The sequence below is a fragment of the Astyanax mexicanus genome, chromosome 4, assembly GCF_023375975.1.
Source record: "Astyanax mexicanus isolate ESR-SI-001 chromosome 4, AstMex3_surface, whole genome shotgun sequence".
NCBI lineage: Eukaryota > Metazoa > Chordata > Actinopteri > Characiformes > Acestrorhamphidae > Astyanax > Astyanax mexicanus.
Genome location: NC_064411.1, coordinates 51,613,571 through 51,634,700, shown reverse-complemented (window position 1 = coordinate 51,634,700; position 21,130 = coordinate 51,613,571). Strand labels below are relative to the sequence as shown.

General features: G+C 36.6%; 1 protein-coding gene across 2 annotated transcripts; it reads right to left on the bottom strand.

Moving 5' to 3' along the window:
- Positions 1-214: 214 nt before the first annotated feature.
- Positions 215-20,515, bottom strand: exoc3 (exocyst complex component 3). 2 transcript variants are annotated; one of them, XM_022678706.2, is made up of 13 exons: positions 20,364-20,515; positions 18,581-18,742; positions 18,225-18,444; positions 15,780-16,461; positions 11,890-12,007; positions 10,612-10,737; positions 9,494-9,594; positions 8,164-8,274; positions 6,886-7,027; positions 6,672-6,794; positions 5,580-5,741; positions 4,053-4,174; positions 215-1,769 (listed from the first exon to the last, which is right to left on the bottom strand). In XM_022678706.2, the coding sequence occupies exons 2-13, from the start codon at positions 18,722-18,724 to the stop codon at positions 1,580-1,582; spliced, it is 2,241 nt and encodes a 746-aa protein (XP_022534427.2). In that variant the 5' UTR covers positions 18,725-18,742; positions 20,364-20,515; the 3' UTR covers positions 215-1,579. The 2 variants fall into 2 exon arrangements, with proteins under 2 accessions (XP_022534427.2, XP_022534426.2); XM_022678705.2 differs by having other exon boundaries at positions 20,457-20,496.
- Between the last annotated feature and the right edge of the window lie 615 nt (positions 20,516-21,130).

The window sequence follows — 21,130 nt, the reverse complement described above, 5'->3', positions numbered from 1 at the left end:
CTCTCGTTTGGTGAGCGTGAACTGTGAACGAATAAATCATTTGTTCAAACACCTAAAACACAGTGCTTTTACAAGCATTACAGAGTACCCCCGAAAAAGAAGAAGAATGTGAAGTGGGGTCATAATGTCCAAAACATGAAGAGAAGCTGGGTGCTCTGATCTCAAATTATTGGCAAAACACAAAGCCGTTCACATCTAGTGTTTTAAACGCATCTTTTTCTTTTCTTTTCTTTCATAGCTTTTATCAGAACATAATTTCAGCTGGAGGCGGAGCCATTTACGATAAGAGTCTTCTAAGAGTTTTCTCTGCACAGAGTCCTCGGTTCAAATCCAGATGAGGCACCTAGTTTTGAGGCACCATATCCAATATCCATTAGCTTGTTAATGCAGCAAGTGTGCTCAGCTAACTCCTCCGGACGGTGGACAGAATGGTCTCACATTCCGGTATTAAGTATGATCCGTCAGGGGCAGTGGTGCGATTAATGTGGGCGGGGTTTAGCTGTTGGGGACGCATCACACTATAATACAAATAATAGTATTGTGGTCATATGCTTCTGTAATAACCTCAATGTACTGGTGTAAAATGGACTTTTGTTGTAGTAAAACATGATAAAGTTCTTCCCTTTGATGAATAGCACACTAACTTTTTAAGTTATTAATGCCTCGTTTTAAATGTCAGGGCTCTCCGGATTCTAGCAAGGAGGTGTGGAGCTACTTTGAGCTGGATAACGGTGGAAAAAGTTATTTTTCAGGATAAATTATGCCCTGTATCACCCAGTCTGAAGGGTGTTTGGACAAACTAACATTTCTGGATCTCGGAACGCTGTGGGAGAACGGAGGCGTGCTATTCATCAAAGGTAAGAACTTTTATCATGTTTTACTACAACAAAAGTCCATTTTACACCAGAGTTCTCCTTTAAGATCAGGATCACCCAGCACCAGAGGTGAGAATAGGGGCCGGACAATATATATTAATATTGCGATATATTGCAGTATTTCACTATCATATCAATATGTGGCATCAAATATATTCAGTAAATCAGATACTTTGATCAAAATAAAGATTATATTGCGACAATTTGATCCTACGATACTCGGTATATCACAAGACAATTCTCTACGGTGCTGTTATTGTTGCTGAAGACGATAAAATACTACTAAATGAGCCCAGGTTTACCCTATTCACCTGATTATAGTAGTTATATATTATATAAGTAGTAGCTTCAGAAAGAAAGTTTGAGTTTTAGAGAGTTCACCATGCCTATAGGTCAATAAAAAATGACTATTTGTTGCCACATATTGCAAACTAAAGCAATACGATATATCGCTATATCAATATTATTTTGTTCAACCCTACCATGGATACCGTGTTTGGAGGAAAATAAGGTTGATGGGAGTTTTCTGTACATCAAGCAATAACCTGTCCTGTAGTCCTCCTGAGCAGCTGTTCCTCAGGAGCAGCTCACTGAGACACTGAATTCTTACAGGCTGCATCCTGAAGATGTTGAGTTTTTTTTTCTCTCTCTCTCTCTTTAGGTTTGTTGGCCTGGTCGCTCCTCAGAGGTCCGGGAGTATTGGGTTATTTCAGCAGTTTAGGTACAGCCATGGCGGTCATGGTGGCGATAGTAGGGACGGTGATGTCTCTGAAGACCGGTGTGGAGTTTGTGGAGAAAGAAGGTTTACTCTGGCTCAGAGTTTCCACGATCATCTGCCTCATATCACGAGTAGCGTCGCCTCGAACGGCCAGCAAGGCCAGGATGTGCTCCTCCCTGTTTTGTGGGCAGAGAAAGATTTAGTTTAGTACCAGTCAAAGGTTTGGACACACCTTCTTATTTAATATTCTTCTTTATATAATTTATTTTTGTAGTTATATAATAAATATATATATATAATAAAGACTAGGGCTGCAACTAATGACTATTTTGGGAGTCGACTTTTCTGATGATTATTTTTCCGATTAGTCAACGACTATTTCTGCCGTGTCCTCCATCATTAAAAACAATAGAAACGGCTAAACATGAGCTTTAAAATCCATTTAAATGTCTATGTCTTTTAAATGTGTACATTTCTAGTGATTAGATATGTAATCTTTTGTGTTTGGGCACTTTTGGAGACAGACTGAGTTAAGCGTAAACTGTGTGAGTGAGCTTTTTACCCATCTCCCATTGCGCTTCTGTCCCCAGCACTTTGTTTAATGCAGTACTGTTACAAATTAACGATTAGTCGACTATGGTTGGTTGGTTGTTGGGGTTTTATTGCCACTCCAGCACAAAATTAGGCTATTTGTGGCATACACTTGGGTTTCTACGTGTAGATATAGTACAGATGATTCAAAGATTACATAAATCACTACATGTGTGTCAAATTTGATATTTAAGATTAAGATCCGATAAAAACTTTAAAATCTTCCCTGGTGTTTTTTTTTCAAAAAGGTCCTTCATGTTATTTTCTTGATAGTAAAATGTTCTTATATCGTTATGGGCTGGACAGTCGATGAGGATGTGTTTCATAGTTAGTGGGGTGTTACATGATTGACAAGATGGTATTTCAGTGTTTGTTAAAAGGTATTAGTCGACTATGAAATTTGTAGTCAACAAATTTAAATAATCGACAATGACTATTATCGACTAATCGTTGCAGCCCTATTAAAGACATCAAACAAATAAGAGACACATATGGAATTATGTAGTAAACAGTAAAACAATCCCCTGATCTAAACCTGATGAACTGATGTTGATTTGAGGTGATTTAATTGGGATGAGCTGGAGCTTCACAGCGTGAAGGAAAAGCAGCAGCTATTGTTCAGCACCTCCAGAAACTCCTTCCTTCAAGACGCTGAGAAAACTATTCCAGGTGACTCTCCCTCATGAAGATACTGAGGAAGGATCTGCACACTCTTGGTATTTTAATCTCAAAGAAGAATCAAAAGCATAAAACATATTCTGGTTTGTTTAACACTTTTTGTTTACTGAATAATTCTGCATGTGTTCCTGTAGAGCTTTAATACAGTCTTTAATAATAAATTCAGTCTTAGTCTCCAAACTTTTGACTGGTACTGTGCATTTTTAACTAGTATGGAAATAGCCATAGTGTTGATTTTAGAAAAGAAAAAAAACGGTGGCCACAAATTGATGTATGTACTAGTGCATCTCAAAAAATTAGAATATCATTGAAAAGTAACTTTATTTCAGTAATTCAGTTTAAAATGTAAAATCCATATATTATATAGATGTATTACACACAGTGATCTATTTTAACAGTTTATTTATTTTATTGATGATTATGGCTTACAGCTCATGAAATAAAATTTGTCAGTAGCAGAGGGAAGCATGAAGTGCTGTAAGATTTTGTGGGAAAACAAAACTGCACTGACTTTAGACTTGATAATAAAACACAGTGGACCAACACCAGCAGATGACATGTCTCTTCAAACCATCACTGATCATCAGTAAACTTTACATTTCATTTGTAAATCAAGGAACCAGAGTCTGGAGGAAGAGTGGAGAGACACACAGTCCAAACTGCTCGAGGTCTAGTGTGAAGTTTCCACCAATCAGTGATGGTTCGGAGAGGCAGGTCTGTCATCTGCTGGTGTTGATCCACTGTGATATATCAAGTCCAAAGCACTTCCAATGCTTCCCTCTGCTGACAACTTTTATGAAGAGGCGGATTTCATTTTCCAGCAGGACTTGGCACACTGCCCAAAAGCACCAATTGGTCTTATATAATATTATAATTTTCTGAGACACTGATTTTTGGGTTTTAATTGGCCATAATCATCTACAATAAAAGAAATAAAGCCTTAAAATAGATCACTCTGTGTTTAATACATCTATATAATATGAGTTTCACATTTTGAACTGAATTACTGAAATAAAGTAACTTTTATTAATGGTATTTACATTTTTTTGAGATGCACTAGTACGTAATGGTCATTAATGGTAATTGATAACTTCACTGTCTTGACATAAAAAAAAACAAACAGCCCATTCATGTACCAGAGGGTCAAGTAAACCAGCCTGCCAATAATATATCATTAAACTCAGTCTGACCTGATGTCTGGGTATTTGGAGACCAGGGTGGAGACTTCCAGATAGAGAAGACTGGGATCAGTCAGCTTGAACACCTCCGCGATCGCAGTGATGGAGCCACACAGCCAGTCTGTGTCTTCTCCCTGATAACAAACAATTACACGTATAACTTTACTGTTACAGACAAAGATATTTGGTGGAATTTAGGCAGTTTATTATACTTTTTTATTGTGTTTGGTTTATTTTACTTTAGTTTAGTTCCTGTACTGGGCACTAGTCAACTACTTTTTGTTTAGGTTGGGCAATTAACTTATTCCTGAAGAAAAATTCGGAACAAAAAATAAAACATTAAGGCTTGTATATCTCTGGTTGCTGGTGTTCTTCTGTCTGGAGGGAAGGCAGAGCAGGGGAAAAGAGATGTCCTTATGTCCAGTTGGGTATAGCCAACCGTGATATTAAAGGATCTGCCCTCACCTGGTTCAGATCATATCTGAGAGATCGATTCCAGTGTTTTTTTATTTAGATAACGAATGCTCTTTATCAGTCTAGAGTTAAATATGGTGTCCCTCAAGGACACCACTACTCTTTACTCTTTATCGCTGGGTAAATCTGAAGTCGTGGTATTAACTTTCACTGCTATGCTGATGACACGCAACTTTACATATCTGCTAAACCCAACAAGGAGCTCTGTATAAATCAAATAACAGACTGTATTAAAGAGATTAAAAATTGGATGACACACAACTTTCTCTTACTTAATTCTGATAAGACTGAGGTCCTTCTATTAGGTCCTAATATTGATAAAAACATAAATGTTAATACTGTAGATTTAGACGGTCACTTAATTATACCTGGTAAAACTGTGAGGAACCTTGTGGTCATCTTTGACCCAATTCTTTTTCGTTTGATGCTCACATATGTAGCATAGTCAAAACTGCATTCTTCCACATAAGAAATATAGCTAAAATCCGCAGTATACTCTCTCTGGAAGATGCTGAGAAGCTGGTGCATGCATTCATAACCTCGAGGTGGGAACATGCAACGCGTTCTCTGCAAAGCTGCTTTGTAAATTGAATTTAATTGATTATTAGTGACAAGTAACATAATAATAGTAATGCTAGCTATCGTTACAGTCATAATTGTGCTGGATTTGTCAAATATACCATCGGTATCATCAGCTGTGTGAAAGTTATTTTATTTATTTATTTATTTTTAATGTGTTTCGATGTTTTGCTGGTGCACCAGGTATCACAATACTTTTTTGATAATTTTGCCGTACTGCCTGTATAGAAAGGGTATAACCACTTATAGTAAAGTAGCCTATGTATTACATCCTAACAAACATTCAACAAGTGATAAAATAAAGCATAAGTAATTGTTAAAAACCGTAAGAGTGCAAAATATATGATTATTCAAAATGACAATCAATTTAAGTTAAGTGAGCAGCTAGCTATTTATTTTTATTGTGCTCAAGTTCACATGACTGACTATTTTAAGGAAAAAAAAATAAGGCAGATATAAATATATAGATAGATCAGAGTGACTCACAGCAGAGAGCTTCTTAAAGAGGTAGTTGAACTGCTCGGCCTCTTTGATCATCCTCTCCGCTCCCTCCTTCCTCTCCTCTGCGTTTTTAAATGTGATGCGTTTCTGCATGACGGCCTTCAGGTACTCCACCACGACACGCCGATGAGCTTCAGTCGTCATCTCCTGCACACGCAATCAAATATCATGGGTTTACATTACAGTGTTAACATACGATTTATATATTACTTGTTTTTTAAGGCCTAAAACCACTAAATAAATAGCCTAAATATATATTTCTTACTTTTCATAATTACAATTAAAAACTACTGTGAATTGATTGAAGGTACACTACCCAATAATATCCTAGTATCATTATTTTATGTATGGGGTAGCGCCCTATCGTACACTCTGAGCAAGGCGCTCGTTGTTATCTTACACCCAACCAATAGTCTTGTGTCCGCGTAAAATGTGTTCAGGTAAATATCTGGCGTGTTTCTATCTCGGCAGTGGGAATCATAGGTGCACCACTGACTGATTAAAACCCTGACAACAGTCAGCCGCCCAATCTTATCTTAGCCATACAGGAACGCTGTGTGCGTTGCGAGCTGTGCTGGTTAAACACACACACACCAGCTGTGCTGGTGTTAAAAACACACACACTGCAGTGCAAACCCAACCTTTAACTCAACAATAAACAGAATAAAGAATAAAATAAAATAAAGAATAAAATAACATAGCTGTTCCCTGAAATTAGTGGCTTGCTCACCTTCACAATGTGAACACACATTTCAGTTTGCTCTGCTGAGACGTGTAAAAGCGCTGCGCTGTTAAGATATTGATGCGCAAAAGTCAGACCTCACCTGGCTCTTAAAGGAAATGAAAACTGGTACACTGATTGGTTTATTTTATCTTACGCCCAAAACACACCCCTGATCAATTTAGCCACCTTTGGGCCGCACAAGGCGTATTTTTTTGCAAAGACACACCAACACCCTAAATCCAGCTGTGAACAAGGCAGGTATAAAAGCCCCCCTGAGGCATAACTGCATGCTGTATCTTGCATGCTGTGGGTGTTATTTTTCTGGTTAATATGAGGGTAAATTTTATACATACCTGATTATTAGGCTTCTTGATCTTAGCAAAGTCATTGAAGTAATCCTCCACCGTCACACAGATAGTGTCCACCGCATGAGACCCCGTCAGCCACTTCCGTGTCAGCAGGTCATTCAGATGATTCTGTTCAACACAAGCAACACCATCTTTCAGTACAGTTTAGGTAAAAACTGGCAACCCACAGTGAGCAGAACTGTTTGATCAATCCACCTACATCTAAATCCAGGAAGACTTCATCTAAGAGGAACTGGCAACCCTCTTTGGCCACCTCATTCAGGGTCTTTTCGATCTGAGCGTCGTTCTGGGTGGGCTCTGTAGACTTTGAGTATTTCCGTTTCAGGCTGTTTATAGACTCCCTGAGAAGGCAGAAGAATATCAGTTAGTTTACTTAGTTCAGGAGGAAAATTTAGCACTTTAGCATCAAAGTAGGGATGCCTGATCAGGTTTTTTGCCCCCTGAGCCGATCAGAGTCTTTGAAAGGTAAGTATCAGCTGATACCAACTTGATCTCTATGTTCTACACTGCAGACTCTAACCACAGTGTTAGCTCTTTTGCCGTTCAGAGGCGAGTATATTGGACTGTAGTCTGCGCATTTACCTTGATAAAAAAAGCTATATGGATTGAACCGCTAGCTAATATCACCCTGGCACCCCAGTGTAGCTCTGTCAGGTAGCATTAGCCGCTAATTGCTAGCAGTTACCCTGTAATGCTAATGCTACAGCCTTAGTGGAAATCTGTAAATCTAAGCTTACTGTAAATAAATGGAAGCACTTTACTCACCAAAATAAACAATTTTCAGGAGAGAAATATGTGTAGATTAAGATCCAGTGCTCGTTTGACTGGGTTTCACCACCAACACATGGCAACAACCCTGTTTCTACATTTATGTACTAGTGTCACACAAAATGCGCCTTATGACCCTGTGCGCCTTATGTATTAAAATAAACCAGAAAATTGACTTTTATTGATAATGCACCTTATAGTGCAAAAAAAGGACATCGCTGCAGTACAAACGATGCACCATGAAGGTAAAATTTGGTCCAATAATGGTTGGTTGGTTGGTTGTTGGGGTTTTATTGCCACTCCAGCACAAAGGCTATTAGGCTATTTGTGGCATACACTTGGTTTTATATGTGTAGGTATAGTAGAGTTTATTCAAAGGTTACATAAATCACTACATGTGTGTCAAATTTGATATTTAAGATTAAGATCCGATAAAAATTTTAAAATCTTCCCTGGTGGTTTTTTTCCAAAAAGATCCTTCATGTTATTTTCGTGATAGTAAAGTTTTCTTATATCTTTATGGGCTGGACAGTTGATGAGGATGTGTTTGATCCAATAATGAAATTCAGCTGCATCTGACCAGATCAGGCTTAAAACTGGGCTAAAATCACACAGTGCACACCTGGCTTAACTAAGCTCCTTTATTTATCCCAAAGACAACTGATCACATGGTGGTTAAATATGTGCAATGATATTTTCAGATACTCACTTAAACGTTTGGCAGTTATTGATGATGGCGATCATGTACTGAACGTAGCACTGTGGGAGTTGCCGATCTTTCAGATGCTCCTCCTTGTAGGCAATGGCCTCATCCCTGTACCTGAGATATGCAAAAAGACAAGAGTATTAATAATAAATTAAACAACACAATAACTAATGTACAGATTTAATGTACAGATTCCAATACACAACAGCCAACTTCATTTTTCTCTGATTTACTGACATTTAAAGAAATGTGCTGCATTGTGGAATTCAACTGTTTACTCAATGTAGTAACAAAATATTTGAGATTGAGTCTGGAGCTGTTGTGGGTTTCATGGTAAATTCAGTAATGTTATCAGTAATGTCTCTTGTGTCTCGCCCCAATATCAAATACGTTAAATACGTCAATATCGATTGCCCCGATTACCGATATTGGATCTGATCAGCCCCATCTCTTCAGCCCACACAGTATCTTTCTACTATATCTTAGTATAATGATAGATAAGTTTGTGTGTATTATGCATTGTTTAATTCTGGCTACATTCACACTGCATAAGCTGAAGTGAAAAAAAATATATATTTTTTTGCCCTAATGTAACAAGGATCTGATTTTTCTTTTTTTTTTTTTAGCACTATGTGAATGTATACTCTGTTCTCTACAATTTACACATAAATTGTATCTCACATCTACAGCTCTGGAAAACAATAAAGAGACCACTCAAAAATAATGAGTTCTTTGATTTTATCAAATTAAAAACCTCTGGAATATAATCAAGAGGAAGATGGATGATCACAAGCCATCAAACCAAACTGAACTGCTTTAATTTTTACACCAGAAGTAAAGCAGCATAAAGTTATCCAAAAGCAGTGTGTAAGACTGGTGGAGGAGAACATGATGCCAAGATGCATGAAAAAAACTGTGATTAAAAACCAGGGTTATTCCACCAAATATTGATTTCTGAACTCTTAAAACTTTATGAATATGAACTTGTTTTCTTTGCATCATTTTAGGTATGAAAGCTCTGCTTCTTTTTTTTTTGCAAATAAATGCTTTAAACGACAATATGTTTTTTTTTTGGGGGGGGGGGGGGGGGGATTTGGGATAAATGTTGTCCGTAGTTTATAGAATAAAACCACAATGTTCATTTTATTTAAACATTTACCTATAAATAGTAAAATCAGAGAAACTGATTCTCTCTCTAGAAAGAAATCTGGCATAGTAAATGAGATTTACAGTTTGATTTAACTGGGTTTTAAGCACCAAATGAAAGCAAAAGAAAGAAACAGAAGAGAAATGTGTTTGCAGAAATGCTGTAATATAATCTCATTTTTCTTACCTCACCAGGAATGAGGTCATCTGTTTGAGACAGAGTCTCAGCACCTGCTCTTTAAAGCTCTCGTTGATCTGAGCTGCCACTTGCAGGTTCTGCTCAAACATCTGAAAAGGAGAGGATGAGTTACTGGTTGAAGAGGAACAGCAGGAGATAAACAGATAAGTGAAGACTTGGATTCTGACCACAATCTGAGGAAACTGCCTGACCACAAACTGACCATCTCAAACTGAAAATCTCCATATTTCTAATGATAGTGTCTGCATTATTATTGCATTAAAGTACAGTATTATTGTATTATGTTTTGTGGAAGGTAAAGTATGCTACACTAATCAGTGGGATGTGTGTGTGGGGGGTCTACTGCATTTAACATGGATTTCTGCCAGTGTTGCTTGACATGATACTCAATTTTTTAGCTTTGACGCTAAAGCAGGTTTAACTTAAGGACTAATTCATCACTGGCAACCTGAGAAGTCCATGACCATCTACTCAGCTCAAATTTGAAAAAAGGAGGGGCATTGGGTGATGTATGGTTTAGAGGTGGGGCAGGAGGGAGAGCTGATTGGAGCTGACTGAGCAGTATGCCTCTGATAGCGGTGAGGCACAGATGATTGGACATCAAAGGAAAGGAGTGGGCGGTATTGCTGATTGACTGATTTGCATATTGCGCATACACAGAATCATCATCCTCGCCTATAGTACAGTTGAACCTGTGAGGGAGGTGCTAAGGCGGAAATTATCGCAATAAATGGTTTTTTTTTTCCCCCTAAGCATACTGTTCATATTCATAAAGCTTTAAGAGTTTAGAAATCAATATTTGCTGGAATAACCCTGTTTTTTAATCACAGTTTTCATGCATCTTGGCATGTTCTCCTCCACCAGTCTTACACACTGCTTTTGGATAACTTTATGCCTTTACTCCTGGTGGAAAACTTTAAGCAATTTAGTTTGGTTTGATGGCTTGTGATTATCCATCTTCCTCTTGATTATATTCCAGAGATTTTCAATTTGGTAAAAAAAAAAAAAAAAAAAAAAAAAAAAAAAAAAAAAAAATCATATTTTTTTCCCCAGAGCTGTATATGTATATATTTATACACACACACTCACTATAGGATTCTACATACCTGGAAGACAATAGCAGGTAGAGTGGTCTGGTAGTATCCATCTTGATCTGCCTCTGGCTCTGTGTCCTTCTGCCAGTCCTTTTTATCTGTTTCCAGAGCTTTCCGCAGCCAGCCTGTGATGTTGGACTATTGAGAGAGAAAGAGAATATTTTGTCAATTTGTTTCTGAATGCAAACAAATCCTTAGAGAAATCCTTCAGAATCTAGTAAAAAAGTCTTTCCTGAACAGTAGAAAAAGTTACTCCAACATGCCCTGTTTAAAATCATGCCACAGCATCTCAATTTGACTTCTATATATTCTGGTAGAGAGCAGAATTCCTGGTTCCACTAATTACAGCAAGTTATCCAGGTCCTAAAGCCCCAGACCATTACACTACCACCACCATGTTTAACTTTCAGTATGATGCTCTTTTTCTGAAACTGTGTGTTAGATTTACACCAGATGTAACAGGAGACACACCTTCCAAAAAGTTCCACTTTTGTTTCTTCAGCTAACAGAATATTTTCTCCAAATAATGGAGACTTTGCTTTGGAACTCTCCAATGGAGCCAATTTTTGCTCAGTCTTTTTCTTCTTATTATTAATATTAAATCATTAATACCAAGCTTAACTGAGGCATGTGAGTTTAAGACCTCCTACATGAGCTGTCCATGCCCTTTTGGAGTAATTTTGTTGGGCCGGCCAGCCTTTCTTTGTCTGATATTAAAGTATGTAGGGGTGGGCGATATGGCTCTAAAATAATATCACGATATTTCATGGTATTTTCACGATAACGATACTTTTGGGCGATATGACAAAACACTGAATTCGAAAAATTATTAAGAATTTTATTATTGGATGCAATATATGTCTAACTGAGATATTAGAAAAAAATTCTAATTTTATCAGATTTGTAACAGAAGTCAGTGATCCAGAATGTCATGATTCTAATAATAATGCACTCCAAATATCTCCATATATCCAGGATTAAAGAAAATTAAATGATACTGGACAGATATAATCTGTCTCTAGTAGATATATAATAGAAAAAAAGAGAACAATGTAAAAATTTCGTTTGCCAAAAAACGGCACAAAAGTAGAACCCTGTTGTTATAATTAGGGGTAAGTGATATGGCATGATATTTCAGGGCATAATATCATAATATTCACAATTTATGGCGATATTATCACGTACGATACGATATGACACACCCCTAAAAGTATGTCAATAATTTTTCATGGCATTTTAGAGTATGTCTAAGGGACCGTCAGGTTTAGAAATGAGAAATACAGTACTTACAGTGAAAGTCTGCATGTATTTGCCAAGCAGAATGTCCACCATTTCCTGAGGCAGCAATGGCTCTAACTGGTTCTTGTCACACTCAGGGTATAGGTCTGGGTGGCCCATCATTTCCTCGCTAAAACACACACACAAACACACACACACACTTAAAAGTCGGCCATAGGTGTACAGGCAACATACAATCATTTTAATCCTGGACACTCAAATAGATATCAGCAAATATAAATGAGGGACCAATTACAATAAATATTGTATTAATATTATACATTTATATTGCATAGAACATAAACACAAGCCATCTGCTTAAAAAGACAATACTGCTTACTGTTCAATAATTCATTCATATAATCATTACAGTTAGATGCACACTTTGGACCAAATCCAAGCCCAGATTTTCTCACTAAACCCAATGTTTATCTTTGTTTTTTAATGTGATTGATATATCTGACCTTTCTGTAAATAGATTACTAATGGGGTGCGAGCATTTTATGCTTTTCTTTATTAAAAATAACTCTTAAAAACTAAACGGCATCCAGCAATATGCTTAGGGAAAAAGATTTATAGTTTAAGCTAGGGGTGGACGATATGACCCTAAAATAAAAAGACAGTATTTCATGGTATTTTTGCAATATGACAAAACACAAAATTAGAAAATAAATAAATAAATAAATACATATACTGTACATACTGTCAAAATATTAAACGTAATGTACACCCCTAATTGAGATATACAAGAATTTGATCAGATTTGTAACAGAAGTTAAAGATCCAGAATATCATGATATTATTAACACACTCCAAATATCTCCATATATCCAGGATTAAAGTAAAATAAATGATACTGGACAGATATGATCTGTCTCTAGTAGATATATAATAAGAAATGAAACAGTGTGATTTTTTTTTTTTTTTTGCTAAAAACAGTACCAAAAAAAAAAAGTAGTACTCTGATGTGATAATTAGGAGTGGGTAATATGTCACCATATTCCAGGGTATAATATTGTACACAATATTCAAAAAATGTGTACAATATTATACCCTGGAATATGGTGCCATATGGGTTTTGTTCCAACAAGATCCAAAAGGATGCTAGCCTCTCATGGTGACAGTATAAAAATGAGAACTCATGTCAGCTGTTAATTAAATATGTTATATAAAGCCCTGTCTGGACGGGATTCGTTTCTCAGGGGAACATCTGTGAAAATATTTCACACTTCTACTCAGTGATAAAACTCTTGCATCTGGACTACAAATGAAAAACAGGAGGACCAGTGATTTTTTTAGCTTTCTCGTGACATTTTCACATGACATCGTGTTCAGTAGCTCCTCCATGTCCACTCGCTGTTGTGTTTACAAAGGATCTCCGTGGAAACACGCGACCAAAGTGTAATTACGGAGCGTGGCAGTGAACAAATAGGTATTTTATTAAACGTGTGGAGACAGAACTCAGAGATGTGGATCTGGACAGGACTAAAATTACCGGAGGACCACTGGAGGAGGTCAGTGAAAAACAGTAGATAATTCAGCCTGGAATTTTTTCAGAGGACATTTGAAAAAAACACATACATGGTCAATTTGGACAGGAATTACTCCACAGAGGACCCCCCCATAAAAGATAAAATTACCCAGAACTACCTGAGAAACTAATCCTGTGTGGCTAGGGTTAGGAATAATTATTACTTTTAGCATTTTTATTTTAATTACAATTAAGTATTTAAAAAAAAAAAAAAAAAGTTATCTTTTTTTTTTTTATATACCCAGCCCTAATAGTGATATGAAAATTTTATCGTCCATATCCTGATGCTTATCGCACACAGTGCTGCTTTATTATTGCACAACATTATAACATTATAAGAGCTATATTAATTATACTTTTACCTCAGCAGAGCAGTTTGCCATATGTGTCTTTCCTATCAGACTATGCCTCATATGAGTGTCAAAATACCTATGGTTAGTGTTGGAGAAACAATTATATTCATGAATTTACCAAAGAAGAGATGTTTTAATAATAAATTTACCTCAGCAAAACAATTTTTTTTATGAACATTTTATCGTCCATATCCTGAGGCTTATTGAACACAGTGCTGCTTTATAACATGAATCACCTTGCTGGCGCTAGAGCTGTCATATCACATGATGTCAAAGCTCTTTCACAGGACTAATCACTCCAGCTTCTGCCGTGCTTCACAACCTGCTCTATAATAGTGCTCTTCTCGTGACTGGGAGGCGGCTCGCTGTTTAAATATTGACTTAATTGCTGTTCAGCGCACTCAGTCACTTTGGTGCACCGAATCGATGTTTCCGTGTGTAAAACGCTGACGCAGAGGAAGCAGTTAATAGATCATGATCACACTGAAGGTATTCTGAGCCTGGGTTTCAGCTTAGTGGCCAAAGATAGGGAGGGGATTCACAACACAGTTCAAAAGTTCCATGGAAAGAAAAAATGGAGTGAAGTCACTTGAACAGATGTCAGATTTATGTTTTTATATCTGACCTTTCAATGTATTTGTTCAATGTAAGCTCAGTTCTCAAGAAGGTTAACTTGATTTTGTATTATTAAGATGTGTTTTATATGAATAAATAAGTGTCTCTTTATTCTCGTGCTAATCTATAAAGAAATAATAATTTACACACGTATAGCAGTTATTTTAACAGCACATTCTCTTAGATGTTTATACTGTATACTTTATATTACTGTATACTTTATACTTTATATTTATGTGTGCTAAAATAGGGGTGGGACAATATATCAATTCAATATATTGAGCAATACAAAATATCGCTATATCCTCCAATTTTCATTTGCGATACATTATTATGTGACATTTACATCAGTAAAGCTATTCTAATCATACATTGACCACAGCAGTCTAATTTTTCTTCATTGAATGTTCGCTAGAAGATCTATTTTAATCATAAATTCACTTCAGCAGTGCAAGTTTAGTCTTGAATTTACCCAAGAAGAGATATTCTAAATCATAAATTTACCTCAGCAGAACAAATTTACTCATGAATTTACCAAAGAAAAGCTATTTTAAATAATACAGTTGAATTAGCAGAACAATTCTATTTATGAATTGACCTAAGAAGAGCTATATTAACTATAATTTTACCTCAGCAGTGCTGTACGTCACGTTCACCCCAGTAGTGCAATTTTAGTCATGAGTTTACCTAAGTAGAGCTATTTTTATCGTAAATTTACCTCAGTACAACAATTTTAGTGATGAATTTACCTAAGAAGACCTATTTTAAATCCTAAAGTCACTTCAGCAGGGTAGAGACATTTTAATCTAAAACTAACCTGAGAAGAACATTTTTAGTGATAATTTACCCAAGTAGAGCTATTTATCATAAATTTACCTCAGCAGAACAATTTTAGTAATGAATTTACCTACGTAGAGCTATTTTAATCATACATTTAACTCTTAAGTCTTAAATTTACCTGAATAGAGCAATATTAATCATAAGTTTACCTCAGCAGTGCAATTCTGTGAAAATGACACCAATAAATCCATAACTCCTGGTATTAGCTTATTAAGGCGTATCTTCAGTAACACAGACGCTGTTAAGTATTACATAAATTCAGTAATATTTTGAGTATCGCAGAATCATAGTATCATATCATCATCCTTATCATAGGCAATGTATTGCGATAACATCATATCATAAGATGCCTTGTGTTTTTATGTTTTAACATCAATGACTAATCAACTCTACTAATCTGATTTATTGTTGCAAAAACCTGTTTTCTATCACACTACGCCTCATATGAGTGTTAAAATACCTCTGGTAAGTGCCGAGGAACAATTTTATTCATGAATTTACCAAACAAGAGGTGTTTTAATAATAAATTTATATGAGTGTCATTAATATGAATGTCAAAATACCTCTGGTAAGTGTTGAGGACCCAGGTTAGAAGTGACACGATCTCATTAGCCTCCAGATCCTCTGCAGCGAGCTCCTGAATCCGTGCCGACAGCGCCCGGTGGTAGAGGTCAAAGAAGAGCTGGAAGGTGTTGTAGTGTGGAGGGAAGCACTGCACCATCATGTTCTTCACCACGATCAGGTCGTCCAGAACGTACTTGCGCGTGAGCTCCAGCAGCCGCACCAGCCACATCTTATCCGAGTCCCGCGTCTCCGACTGGGTGCTCTCGATGCGGCCGCTGACCGTGCCCTCCAGAACCTGGTTCATGCGGCTCTTCCAGCATTTGGGCCGGCCGGGGGGAATGAATCCCGTCTGCTTCTTGCGGTCCAGCATGCGCCGGTCCACCTTCTCCTCGCGCTCGATGATGCGCACCACGGACACGAGCATGGTGGGGTCGCGGCGCACTGTGACCAGCGCCCGCTGCAGCACCATCCACAGCTGCTTGGCCAGCTCGTCGGAGAGGCCCTGCACCTGGCCGAAGTAGGCGCGGATCAGGTTCATGTCGTGGGTGTTCTTGCTGTCCATGCGGTACTGCTCGTACATCAGATCGTCGCGGGAACACTCCAGATCGATCAGTCTGCGGTGAGCCTGCAGGAGCTCGCCCTGCTCGATCAGATCATGGGTCTCACGCACGATTTCTGGAACTGTTGAAGAAGAGAGAGAGTGAAATTTAGTAGGGATTACGCCTGTCCCGATAGGATTTTTTTTTGTGGGTGATATATTGTCCCAGAAATTATTGCGATAAACCATATGTCACTGATATAATGATAATTGAATATCAACACAAAAAAAATCATAATAATTATACCCTTTTAAAGAAAACAAAATTTTATTCATCATAGTTTGAGAAATAAAGATTTTTCTTCACCTACTGCAGGCCACACTTTTTGTATGGAGTCTCAGTTATTGAAGCATGGGTCTGGTATTGCTGTCTAAAATACTCTTCAGTGTTATATATGTGAACAAACATATAAATAAACACAATAGACGATACCACGATATCAAATATTATTAAGTTCAAGTCCATTTATTGCGACAGGCCTAGTAGATATGCATCGAAATAGAGCTATTTTAATAATAAATTTACCTCAGCAGTACAATTTTAGTCCTGGATTTACCTAAGTATAGCTATTTTATTCATTCATTTTCCACAGCAGTGCAATTTTAGCCATGAATTAATCTAAGTAGAGATATTTAAAGCATAGATTTAGTCATGAATTTTACCCAAGTAAAACTATTTTAATCAAATTTTCCTCAGCAGTACAATTTTAGTCCTGGATTTACCAAAGTATAGCTATTTTAAATCATACACTTAACTAAACAGAGCTATTTTAATCATAATATTACATCAGCAGTATAATTTTAGTCATGAATTTACATAAGTACAGCTATTTTAAATCATATATTTACCTCAGCAGTACAATTTAAGTGATACATTTACCTACATGTGATCATTTAATCATATGCCTAACTAAGTAGAGCTATTTAAAGCATATATTTACCTCAGTCATACAATTTGAGTCATGAATTTACCCAAAAAGCACTATTTTACATTACATTACATTGCATTTGGCAGATGCTTTTGTCCAAAGCGACTGACAATAGTGAAGTACAAAAGTAATAGAAGTTAAAGGTAAAAACATCTTTAGATAGGACCTAAAGGAGGTCAAAGGGAAATAATGGGATAGAGGAGTGAAGGAGGGGAAGAAGGAAATGAGGTTAGAAGTAGTTAGTGTGTTAGAGGTGTTAGGAGAGTAAGTGCTCTTTGAAGAGCTCTGTCTTCAGGAGTTTATTAAAGATAGTGAGAGATTCTCCTGGTCTGGTAGTGGAAGGTAGTTAGTTAGAGGTGTTAGGAGAGTAAGTGCTCTTTGAAGAGCTCTGTCTTCAGGAGTTTCTTACAGATAGCTATTTAAATCAAATTTACCTCAGCGGTACAATTTCAGTCATGCATTTATCCAAGCAGAGCCATTTTAATCATAATTTTACCAGAGCAATACAATTTAACTTTTGAATTTACCTTACCTAAGTCAGAACTTTACGTATGTAGAGCTTTTAAAACATACATTTACCACAGCAGTGCAATTTCAGTCATGAATTTACCTAAGTAGAGCTATTTAATCATAAATTTAGCAGAGCAGTGCAATTTTAGTCATACATTTACTTAAGTCAGCATAGATATTCTAACCCAAAAATGCCTTTACCTTAGCAGTGCTGCTCAAGTGACATGTGAGCAAAATTTACACTGAGAAAGACAAACAGTTTTTTACTAATAACTAACAAATAAATGCTAAGGCTAAGTTACCTCAGCTAACGTTATCACTCTAGCCCCGTAGAGCTTAAATCTTTCAGCTGGAAAAAACAGTCAGTTTACAAAGATAGAAGAACACAAACAAACAACAACTCATACCTGAGAAGATGTTCTTGAGATTTTCCACTGCAGAGGCCAGCTGACTGTGCTGGACCACAGCATCCTTAACATCCTTCAGGTTCTCGATGGTGTTGATGCTCTGCCTCCAGTCCTTGCTGACGTCTGCTAACGAGTTCTGGATGTCCTTCACATCACACAGAGCGTTGTGCAGCTGAGTGAGGCCTGTTCGAACTCCGTCCAACTGGGACTGGATTGCAGCCTGTAGGACAAAGGGAAAGACACTGTTATACATTTACACACAACAACGACAATTATAAATATATTTAATAAAGGCTCGTAATGCAGTAAACACTCTCACTGCAGTTGATATATAACAAAGGCACTGATAAACTTACTTTAAGTCTGGCCTCTACAGATCCTTTCTTTCGTGCCTCTCTTCGTCTGTACTGCTCAACTTTATCCAGTTGATCTGATCGCTGGATCATCCCCGCCACCCTCTGCACCGCTGTGGCAACGGCCTCTCTATTCGTCTCCTCCATAATGGCAACCTGCACACACTGTAAAAATAAAAATAAAAAAATAAATAAAAACATGCTTCGTCAGTTATATTAAAACCAAATACTGTGCACATCGGCAAACCCTTTAAATTAACTTTGGTCAATTTTCTAATAATTTTTTAAGTAGATTCTTTTTACAGTAGATTTTTTTATATGTGAATAGTGCAGATAGCTGGGTTAATGAACAGATAACTCTTTTTCTGGCAACTTTATCGCTCTAGTCCGAATTCTATATATTCAGTCCCAGATCCACAGTACAGAAGACAGCACAAGCAAGAATGAGAGAGAGAGAGAGAGAGAGAGAGAGAGAGACAATGATAGCGAGAGGGAGAGCGAGAGAGAGAGAGAGGTGGGGAGACACAGTAGCCTAAACCTTAAATCCCAGCAGTAGAGCTATTTTAATCATACATTTACATCAGCAGTACAATGCAAGTCACAAATTTATCTAAGTAGATCTATTTTAATCATAAAACTACCTCAGCAGAGCTACTCAAGACTCATATAAGTGAAATTTACACAAAGAAAGAAGCCCTTTTGCTGGACAAATAAAAGCTAAGGCTAGGTTACCTCAGGTAACTTTACCATCCTAGGCCTATACAGGCTAATAATGCGAGCAAGTTGAGGAGACACAGCGGTCTAAACTTTAAACCCAGATTTTATCAGGCGATTATTTTAGAAAGGTGTCAGTTTGTTTCTAAAAGTTATACATGGGTGTCTAGTCTCTCTGTAAATTTTAAAGTACCAGTCAAAAGTTTGGACACACCTAAAATTCAGTATTTTTTCATTATTTTAACATTTGCTGCACGGTAGATAAATACTGTCATCCAAACTATAAAGAGAAAAACATATGGAATTATTTAGTAAAGAAAACATAAAACAAACAAACCAGAATATGTTTTATAATATTAAATATAGATTATTCAAAGTAGCACCTCTTGCTTTGATGACAGCTTTGCACATCTTGGCTGGATTTTCTTATTCAGCTTTATAAGGCAGTCTTTCATTTAACAGCTGTGCTGAACTCGTCAAAAGTTAATTACTTGAATTTCTTGCCCCTTAATGTTAGTTTAAGAGCATCAGTTGTGAAGAGGTAGAGTTGGCATGACATAAGATTATGATGAAACTGGCACTTATAAGGACCAGGAAAGGACAAGCCTCAGCCTCAGAAACCACAAGTTAACAGTCCCCCAGATAAGAGTAGAGTATTTTGGTTTGTTGAACACTTTTAAGTTAACGTTACTACATGATTTCTTATGTGTTCCTTCATAGTCTGGACAACTTCAGTATTCATTTACAATGTAGGAAAAAGACTGGTATGTTCCCATTCCTGAAAAACAATAAATGACTGTTTAACAGCGGGTTTTAACGTATTTTGAGCAGGTTTGAGGTGGACAGAGCTGCACCCACTAGCTAACAAGCTTAGCTAGCTAAACTGAACAGATATATACATCTATTTACATAAACATATAGCTTAGCTGCAGCTGCTAACGCTACATAAACACTAAAGCTAACAGGCTAAGGTAAGCTAACTCTTTAGCCTGGGCACAAACAGCTCCTGGCACCGGTTTCTGAGCGCGTTCTCCGCTTATTTAAGGTGAAATACGGTGTAACAAATGTTTACCCGGGCTCAGCTGGTGTTCCTAAAGGCTCCCGCTCAGTGTTTTCTGCATTAATATCATATTATTCTAATTATCTGGCGTTATTTTCCTCTTACTGCGGCGCTCAGTCTTCCTGGTCGCTGCGCCGCCCAACCCCGCATATGCCCATAGAGACAGGCACGGCTGCGCAGGATTTGCGCAGAAAGGAGCAGGGTCAGCCATAAGCCAGATCAGGACCAGGTGAAAAAATCAATTAATAAAAAAAGAAATTAATGAATTAAAATATATAATAAATATATATAAATAAATAATAAAAAAATATAAAATCATAATAACGTTCATAACGCAATTAATAATAATAATAATAATAATAATAATAATAATAATAATAATAACCACAATGATGATGATAATAATAATACTAATTCACAAAAATGACATTACAAATAATGTTAATAACCAAAATGTTAATGTTAATGACACTTGAACATATATATATATATATATATATATATATATATATATATATATATATATATATATATATATTAGTTTAGCTTATCATTACTTTTACTATTTTTTTTAAACATTAATAATAATCATATATTTGTTAATATTAATAATATTAACACTAAAAATAATGTTAATAACACTATTAACACTACTTCTACTACTACTACTATTAATAATAATAATAATAATAATAATAATAATAATAATAATAATAATAATAATGTATTACTATCCAGTTAGTAATGTTAGGAGTTGAATCTTAACATTAGTCAACAAG